The 9,968-nt window shown below is 43.0% G+C and overlaps 2 protein-coding genes across 2 annotated transcripts in view; both read right to left on the reverse strand.

Moving 5' to 3' along the window:
- Positions 1 to 188: 188 nt before the first annotated feature.
- On the reverse strand, positions 189 to 6,600 carry FAM210B (family with sequence similarity 210 member B). Its single transcript, XM_083801854.1, has 3 exons — positions 6,103 to 6,600; positions 4,138 to 4,310; positions 189 to 3,405 (listed from the first exon to the last, which is right to left on the reverse strand). The coding sequence occupies exons 1-3, from the start codon at positions 6,592 to 6,594 to the stop codon at positions 3,189 to 3,191; spliced, it is 882 nt and encodes a 293-aa protein (XP_083657980.1). The 5' UTR covers positions 6,595 to 6,600; the 3' UTR covers positions 189 to 3,188.
- Positions 6,601 to 8,133: 1,533 nt separating this feature from the next.
- MC3R (melanocortin 3 receptor) overlaps positions 8,134 to 9,968 on the reverse strand; it is a 36,297-nt gene continuing 34,462 nt past the window's right edge. Inside the window, exon 3 of the mRNA XM_083801226.1 lies at positions 8,134 to 8,714. Within this exon, the coding sequence (XP_083657352.1) occupies positions 8,665 to 8,714 (50 nt within the window). The 3' untranslated portion in view covers positions 8,134 to 8,664. The remainder of the gene's footprint in view (positions 8,715 to 9,968) is intronic.

Here is a 9,968-nt window from a genome sequence, read left to right on the forward strand (position 1 = left end):
ATTAAGAAGCTTTGTTCTAGTACCACTCATAAGACCTTCACTAACAAAGATCTTTGCAATTTTGAAAAGAAATAGATTAAAAGAAACTGACTCAAATTGTGGTGAAACCTGTTCTTGTAGGCAAGGAAAGACTGAGAAACAAAACATGCAAACCACCTGTTCTCCAGTAAAACACTTCAAGCAAATGCTATGAGAAAGCAATTTATTGTATTTTTATTAACATAAGACCTTAAGGCCTCTTTCACTATTTTACAAACCACTTAAAAATGATTCTTTACAAGCAAGGATTCTAGATTTTAAAATATATTCTCAAATTAATTTAAAATACACTTTGCAGACGTAGCAAATTGTCAGTTTATACAACCCTATTTAGCTTATTAATAGGTAAGCTGAAGTCTGGTCACAACTTAGTGAAGCCCTGTTTCTTTACTGAAAGAAAAGCTCTAGTGATGCATTTTTAATAACTTCTAGGTGCATTTGCTTTAAACAAGTCCTGTTTTAGAGAAATAATTTTGGAAAATGAAAAGAAGCCTGCATCCTACTTCTCTATTAACTTTAGGACAAAACACATTTTTTAAAAAAAATAATGATCAGATAAAGAACAAGGATCTCATCATTTGATTATTCTGGAATCCTTTTGTTACTCTTGGATAAGAGAACAGTGACCTGAACAGCTAGAGGACATGTAGAAAAAAACATGATTCTCAGATCAGGGGCAACAGAGCTCAAGTTAGATACACTATCTGTTGACTTGAAACTTGGTGTCTCCACTCAGTCCAGAATGCAGAAGATCTTGGAAAGCTAAGGAATTGTTGGTTGCGTGTAACAACACAGTAACCCTTCACTTGCTGTCTGTGTAGATACTGCAGGTTTTTACTCACTAAACACCCAGCAATAAACTTTCATCTAAGTAACAATATAATATCTTGATTTATCAAGGGTAGAAGGCAGAGCTTTCTTGAAGGACAAGCTGAGATGAAACCTAAACTCTAATAAACTCTGATTATTGTTTAGATAGCAGCAAGGCGGTTAGCACCCTCTACAAGCTGTCAGCTTCAGCAGCTATACAGCAAAGCAGGCATAGAATGGGACAAATCCTGTCTTTTTAGTTTTTTAAATAAGTTAGTCAAAATGGACCTGATTGCTGCTACTCCTACACACAGAACAGTGGAGCATTGGCTCTGTATCCTAACAAGCAGCTGGGCACAACAAGCTGTGTCAGAGGATTGAGCATATAGCTCCCAGGGAAGCAGGCCATACCGCAAGGCTGACTCTCAGTATGTCCTGCCAAAGATTAGTATTTTGAGAAGTGTTTGCCTATGTAACATGTCTTTATGTGTATGCTACACATTATAGATCAAGTCGGTGTACATGCTCACTGGCAGCTGCTTTGATTTTAAGACAATGGACTAACAACACACCCTATCTGTGACAAAGCCATTGTCAAAGTTTTCAGGAGGTAGGCTCTAATAACAGCTTGCTTCCACAGGACAAAGGAAGGAAATGTCTCTTCCAATTTCCCTGTTCTCTGATGAACCAAGGGGTAGCAATAGTACAGAGGTGCAAGTACATATGTAGCTGCAATTTATCTTTCTAGAGCATGACCTCTGCTTGTTCACTTGTGATCTCAAGAATCCTCAGAGCACCCAAGCAGTCTCTGGGTTGGACTTTCTGAATGGTAAAGGTGTCAGAGTGCAATTTAACATGTCTGAGCTGCATTAACAGCTTGCTGACAAAACAAAGAGAAATGACTTGCTCTTCCTTCTCTAGGGACTTAGCACTATTCCTTCTTCACAATTCACTAACATGGCAAGAAACAAACAACTTCGATGGCCAAGGTAGTTTTCTACTGTTTTAGTTCTGTCAGGTTCCTGTACAAAGAGCTCTGTGCCAGAGCCACTTTGGTACAAGTGACGAGCATAAAGACGGAGACAGACAACGTAAAAAGAACAGACCTAGAAGAGATCTAAAAGACTCTTGGATCTGGCTTCAGTCATCTCACAGAAGCATACTCCTAAGTCTAAAACTCAGGTTTACCATGGAATGTTAAGCCAAATACCTAGTTTTGAGATCCAGTCTTAGGTTAACTGAGTAGCATGTATTACACCTCTAATTGGTACATTCAACAGTCTGTCAGACAAAAGCATAAAAATTACTCTTGATAATCTCTGAATTGTGATGTCCGGACTTCAGTTGCAGATCTGAGATTCATCCACAGGAGCAGAAAGCAGCTGTGGTCCGTTTTCAGAAAAAAAAAATAATAAAAAATGTCCCCAATACAAAAGTTAGACCTCAGTACATGAAAAACCCATAGATACTTTGCATCTGACTTGGTCTTTGGAATATGTTCACACAGGAGGTAATTCTGGTTACACTGATTTCGCTAAACTCAGGATTTCTTAGTTTATAGCATTAAAAAAAAACCAAAAACCAACAAAAACAAACCCCACCAACCTTAGGAAGGACAGAAAAGCACATTTTCAAACAACAAAATCTTGAAACATGGAAGCAACACAAAGGAACTGTAGTTTCAGAGAAGTACATGAAGCACATTACCAATTCTAGCTAAAGCAATTATCACTGTGCAATAATTAAGCATATGGGTACACTCACTAAAGTTAGCCTGGCATGGGTGTTGGATTGGAAGACTGGGATCATAACATGTCTTTTATAAAAAAATAAACTCCCACATACCGCCTTAGATCCCAATATATATTTGCTTACCAAAAGACCTATTCATATAGTAGGATATTGTTTATTCCACAGACTATTAGGAAAAGAACCTTAATTTATTTCCTAGTAATAAGTACACAGTAATAAACTACTGCTGCAGCTGTATTTTGATATGAAAAAAGTTATAGTCCAAAAAACTAGATTATAAAGACCCAGAACTGCGTGTTCGAAAGACTGCTCATTGTCAAGCATTTATATTACCACTTGCAGTGGAAGACAGATATTTTAACAGCTATTTCTGAAAAAAAAAAAAAAAAAAAGAGGTGGCAAAGGGAAAAAAGATAAGGAGAGCACTTTTCACTGCATTACATTTACCTGAAAGAACAAGTGAGAAATGCACGAGAAGGTCAGCATTAACATGAATCCAAATAAGTATTTTAAAGAAATTTATCCATCTGAAAAGCTACATGAATATTGAACATTAAAAAAAAAGAGTAAAAAACAATAAGAAGTTATCATGGATTTGGGGTAGGAGGTTTGAAGAAACCAATCTTCCGGCAGTATCGGACAATAAATGGCACAGAAACTATAGTAATGCTGATTCGTACTGGAGCAAACAATTTGTGAATAGCATATGCCAACACAAATGTGCTTGTACCAGCAGCCATTTTAGATTGCAGCGATGATTCACTGAAACCAAGTTTGAAGAGAACTGCAGTCATATCCACACCACTGTGGAAAAAGAAAATAAGACTTAGCTTATTTTAAAACTGCACAATGAAGAATATAAATTAAGAGTATTGTTTACTCAGGGAATTTAACATGGCATACTTTCAACTCTGGAATTTGTTTAATTTTAAATATTAAATAATAAAAAACAAATTCTTCCAGCAGTAACAGCCAAGGTCCCTATGAAGTCAAGTATCTTCTTAGGTATACACCTGTGCAGCTACAGCATGGAGAATATTCAGCACCACCCTCAGCATTTCCTACCTGTCTCTGTTATCTGGCATTTTCTTTTTTAACCTGATCCTCTGTTTTAGTGGCTGTTGCCTTCTGCAGTTTGAACGGAGTTCAGCACCCAGAAAAATAAATTTATCTCTAAGCTCCAGCACTTTCATATGGCTCTATCTCTACAGGCCATACCACTGTTTGAGAACAAAAGATATCTCTGCAGAACCAAATAAATTCTTCTTTAGTTACTCTGGCACAGTCTCTACTCTGTTGTTTTCACCAGCCCACCACAGACCATGAACTTGCACAGAATGACCAAGCAAGTTTATATTCACTCATACCTGACAGGAGACTAGATCCATTTATGGATCAATCAATACTCAAAATTCAGAAGATTCCTGTATATAGCTCAAACAAGCACAGAGCAAATCTCTTTCCAGAAATAGGCACAATGGTAGAATATTTTTCTTGTCTAACCCATTACCTAGAGGCTATACAGTCAAACCATACCTTGACACAGCCAGGTAGAAGATTCCTAGAGACACTAATGAAATTCCAACATGGAATGAAACCCCTACAGCACCATATTCTTTGAAAACTTTTTTCAGTTGCTGGGATTTATTGAGTTTCTTGTTTTCACTGCTGAGATCTGTGGCTGCCTTTTCAGGGGATCCACCCACATCCTAAAGAGAAAACAAAATATTAATTAGCATTAAGCACAATATTATATTCTAGCCAGTTGAATAGACTTGAAAGAATGAAGCAATTGGCTTGTGTACAGTGCTGCTTGGAAGGCTTTGGGAAAGATTGTAACGTGCTTTTGCTTTTTCATTTCAGGATAGCTGATGCCTGTAGGCAGAGTCCATACAAGTTCCCATTTTCCAACTATTCACATCAAACAGGTGCACTGAGCTTGGTGCAAGTTCTTACATAATGCAGGTTCCATCATTAAAAAGAAGTGTTATGGTCCCAGCCTTCCATCTGATCCAAACGGGTGCCATGGCACACTCATGCAGCTTTTGAGAGGTGAGACTGAGGTGCCAACGAGATTTCTGCTTATACCAAGCTCAGCTTTGTACAGTGAATTCTTGTAACACGGCTAGGCAATTGATGGCACTGGAAGCCTACACGATACCACACTGATTCCAGCGTGCTAACAACTTACTGATAGAAGAGGTCCAGCATTCAGGCTCCTACAAAGAACCCTCTGTAGGTCTGCTGACAAAAGGAAGAACCAGGGGAGCGCTACTGCTTTGGGTTCATTCTTGGACTTGGCAAGATTGTCAGCTAGGATTTATTCTGATTCTTGTATTTTTAAAGTTTTCAAACATAATGAATAATGTTAATTTTTTTTATTTTTATTCTTTTACTTTGGCTCATGAACCAAGACAGTATGTGAATAGAACTGAAACTTGACTAAGAAAGAAAAATGTCCAGAAAGAAAGAAAAAAAAAACCACAACAAAAACTACCAACAAAAAACCTAACTCACCCAACCCCTTTTTTGCTTAAGCCAGATTTAATACTAGAAGGTAAATGAAGAAACAATGTTCAAATACTTGTTTTTAAAACAAGCTCATTAAGCAAAAGACAAGGTTCACAGGTAGATAACCTAAGTATTTCCAGCCACGTAACGCTGTGGCTGTACTACACGGCTGCTACCTCACCACGTACAGCAGTGTTTCTGAAGTCATTCTCAGTCTTCAGATTTATTAAAGGGAAGGAGAAAGAATTCTGGTTTTAAATTCCATTCCATAAAATTTAGATACCAAGTTACTGACTGGGACTACGTGAATTAACCAAGCAGAACGGTCTCATAACCCCTACTGCCAAAACCGGCACCACATGCTTAGCCAAGCACACTCATTTTATTCAACAGTGCGATTTTCCTAAAAGCCAGGCATGGTTTGAATGGTATTTGAGCTTTTCATACAGTGATTTTGTCATCCAAGGAACGATGAGAACGATCTATTTAAGGAGCCGAATACGAGGGTTGATTTCAGAGTAAAACATTTCATTTCAGGTGCCACGAAAAGAGGAGCCGACTGCCCACGGAGACAGGTGTGCCTCAGAGGATCCCCTGGGCCGGTGCCCCACAGACATGTTTGCAAAACGGTTCGTAAGCACCGAAACCCAGCTCCTTCTCCGTTCACCCGTGCTCTGAGGGCCGCATGCCAGGCAGCTTCTGGACGGTGTCGAGGCAGGATGCTTAATGAGCACAGTGATCACTGGACCGCCCAGTACGGCCCCGTCCGGCTGGGCGAGGAAAGCAGCCCACCAGCCACACAACCCCGCCACCGGTCCGCTCCACCCCCATCACCCCGAACCCCACCTTCTGCCCCCAGAACAGCCCCCAACCACCACACAACGCCTCCCGGCCACGCGAGGCTGCCCCCCCCCCCCCCCCCCCCCCAGCTCCCCGCGGCGCCACCTCCAGCGGCGAGCACAGCGCGGAGGGGCCGCCCCTACCGCCTACCTTGGCCGAGCTGCCGGCGGCGGCCCGCAGCGCTAGGAGAGGGGCCGGCGGGCTGAGGGGAGCCCGGCCCGGGGGGGGGGGGCAGCAGCGGCGGCGGCGGCGGGCGGCGGCGGCGAGGGGGGGCCCGCGGGGCGGCGGCGGGCCCGCGCGCAGCAGCAGGCGGAACATGGCAGCGCCCGGCGCGTGCGGGCGGGCGCTCAAACCTGAGAAACGCCGCAGCCGGCGGCGGCGCGGGCGGGCGGGAGCCCGGAGCTGACAGCGGGGCGGGCGGCGGCGGGCGGCCTCCTTCTTAAAGGGGCAGCGCCCGCGCGGGGAGGGGAGGGCGGGGGGGGAGCGTGGGGGGTGCCCGCTGAGGCGGGCGAGGCCCTGAGGTGGGACGGGGCAGGGTGCGAGTGTAGGGGTGTCGATGTCCTGAGGGGTGTCGTGGCACCCCGGGGGACAGAGGAAGCCTTCTGACAGGCAGAGGTCACACGTGTGAAGCATTGTTGGCATACCACAACCCTAACGTGCAAAATAAGAATTAAAGGCACCAATAAAGTATAGCCCCTGTGGGAGAAGTGTGGGAGGTGGTGGGGAGGTGGCCCTGGCAGGGGGCTTCTTGCGTCCCCGTGAGATCCATTTTTAACTTTGATGGGAAAAATCCATCCATGCCGGCCTGGGGCAGGCACATGACAATTCCTGGACACTTGTGGTGTGATTCCTGGACATTTGTCGTGTCATTTCTGGATATTTGCAGTGTCATTTCTGCACATTTGTGGCGTTTGTGGTGTTTCAGCCATCTAACCTTCCAGGAGGGCCCAGGACGTACCCTGGGGTGCATCAGTAAGGCAATGCTAGCCGGTCAAGGGAAGGGATTGTCTTGTCATTGTCATACAGTCCGTGCTCTGTGCTGGTGCAGCCTCACCTCGAGCACTGTGTGCAGTTTTGGGCAACACAATACAAGAAAGAGGTAAAACTATTAGAGGAGTCCAAAGAAGGGTATGCAAGATAAAAAGGATCTAGAGGGGAAGATATTCAGGAGTGTCTGAAGTCATTTGGTTTGAACACTTGGCCTAGAGAAGTGGCGACTAAGGGGAGGCCTCATGGCGGCCTGCAGCTCCCTCACGAGGGGAGCGGAGGGGCAGGCGCTGAGCTCTGCTCCCTGGGGACAGCGACAGGGCCCGAGGGAACGGCATGGAGCTGGGACAGGGGAGGGTCAGGCTGGGGGTTAGGGACAGGTTCTGCACCCAGAGGGTGGTCGGGCACTGGGACAGGCTCCCTAGGGCAGCAGTCACAGCACCAAGCCTGTCAGAGTTCAAGAAGCATTTGGACAACGCTCTCAGGTACACGGTCTGATTTTTGTGTGGTGCTGTGTGGAGTCAGGAGTTGGACTCGATGATTCTTGTGGGTCCCTTCCAACTTGGTGTATTCTATGATTCTATGCTAGTGAGCGTGGCTTGATGCCTGCTTGTTGACCGCTACCCCGCACGATACCAGGGATTTCACAACCCCACTGACCGCAGTTTCCCCAAATGGTGGCTCCTTGCCATGACTGAAACGTCTCACTACTCGCAGAGGGTAAAAATTGTGTAACCGTATTGCTGTGCAGACACAATGCATCAGCCTGCTAAGCTCTGGCAATAAAATACTGCTTTTTTCCCTAGTTATTCAGCATTTCCTCTTCAGGCCAGTTGTTTTTACGGTGGTGTAAGCACATAGGGCAGTACAATAGGGGAACTGTGTCAGATAAATAGGAGGTTCTCCCTCCGGAAGAGCTTGCAGTTTAGGAGCACAAGCTGAAACGGCACAGGACAGCACTGAATGGCACAATGCTGAAACAGCATGGTGCGTGGCTCTTGTTAAGTAGGATGCACCACCGAACAGATGGGTTTCGAGGAGTGTCTCGCAGGAAGAGAGGGAGAGAGCTTTGCATGCATTAAAATAGTCTGTTCAGGGCAAAACAAAGAGCACTGCCAGTTCTAGGGTTTTACGCTTTTTTTTAGTTCTTGCTTCATAAATCTAGTCTCTCTCTGAATGCTTTGCAGAGGAATAATTTCTCAGAACACGATTTCATGTATTTATTATGTTTTTCTATTACTGTTCCAAAGCAGTTTGCTAATGGGCTTTCAGTGACTATACACTAGCACCACCTGAGCAGAAAGATGACATTAGCATGGCAGGGCTGTAATCATAGCACACGACAATTTGGGCATTTTTTTTTTCCTGAATTATATCAAATCCTGTGAGTAATGTCACTTAGTATAGGAGATGCAAGTTAAGTTCCACTGGCATGGACTACCGCTGGGCTCTTTGCTTAGTAGCTTTCTGTTCCTTACAAACCAGATCTAGGAACTTGGAATCGTAGCTGCAAGTTTTGATGAAGAAAGTACTGAGAGCCGTGTTTCTGCCTGAGATTTTCCGAAAAGAAATTTGTAAGCAGGTGCAACAAAATGCAGGTGTTATAGTCCAACTCATTCAGGATTGCCAGTGCAAGTGATGTAGAGGTGGTCTGTCCATATGCACTGCAGACTTCCCTCTGTCTGGCAGATGCTTCAGAGCCATTGCCTGGTAGATAACACAGAGCTACTCTCCTGTGGCATATGTTTTATGCTGCAGCTGGAAATCTAGAAATCCTGGGAAAGTGGAGAAAAGAGCAATAGGTCAGTTAACGAGGCATAAAAGCAGAAGAGCTGGCAGTTTTAAATGCTCTGTCTGGCTGTCTCAGAAATCTCAGTGGGAGATTTTGCTTAGAAACAGGAAGCAGCAATACCACAAACATCAAATGATAGATGCTCATTGAAAAGCAAGCAAACACCCTGGCTTAAGATACTTGAATATAAACATAGTTTGCAAGCACAAAGGGAACTAAGAGATTGCGAAATAGATAGTATCTAAAATGTAAGCAGAAGATGCACTTCAATTTCAATGAGGCAAACTTTTTCTGTAATGACCATCCTCATATAATTTGTCTCAGAATTGTTTGTCATGCTTTTATCAGAAAATTTGTAATGAAGTAACATAGAGATATCCTTTATCAAGATATCTATTATAGAGCCCTTACACTTTTCCTCCCATAATTTGACTTTTTGAATGAAAATTTTCTCCTGTCACTTTTACAGCTCTGTGGAAACAATGGCAGAATTGAAGTATTCTATGACATCCGATTTCTGTAACTGGAAATCCACCCTGAAAAAAAAAATCCATGTTGCAAATCCATTGGTCAGTCTACGGTATGCCAACAGCACAAGCTAAGTAATGCCACTGATATTTGTGGGACCCTGCAATCAGCTTATTCAGGAGTTAAGTTCATTTGTAAGGATAAATGTGATTAATAACTCAGGAACTGCTAACTTTTAATAATGTCTCAATCAAACTACAATGATATTCTGGTGATGAGGAAACCTTAGAAGTCTTCTAAGTTTTATAAATTGTATGAGAGCAAATTTGTTGTACGTTTTTCAAATCTTTCCATTTCTTAATAATCTAGGGATAGTGAACGTGATAGCTCCTAAATATAATGCCTTCTAATGGGCATGTAGGAATTGGTTCCTGTGTGAGAGTGGGAGGCAATTGCTTATGCGTGATGGAAGCTGTATCATTTAGTATTATTATAAATGTAGTAATGCCATGTACCATAAATATAATGAGACAAGTTGGGATCAGATCACGAACCTCATTCAGAAAAGAAGCTAAAGTAATTTTTTTTATATTATAGTAAATTAAGGGCATGGCATGTGAAGTAGAGTTTTAAGAGGCTCAGTTCTTTAATACATTGGCTTCTCCACATCATGTTCCAAGGTTGCTTAAATTATGAAAATGAGGTAATGTGGGTAGTTGATAAAATGAACCTACAATTAAATTATACATGTAAAACTTTTATTGTTTCA

Source organism: Anser anser, assembly GCF_964211835.1.
Source record: "Anser anser genome assembly, chromosome: 16".
NCBI lineage: Eukaryota > Metazoa > Chordata > Aves > Anseriformes > Anatidae > Anser > Anser anser.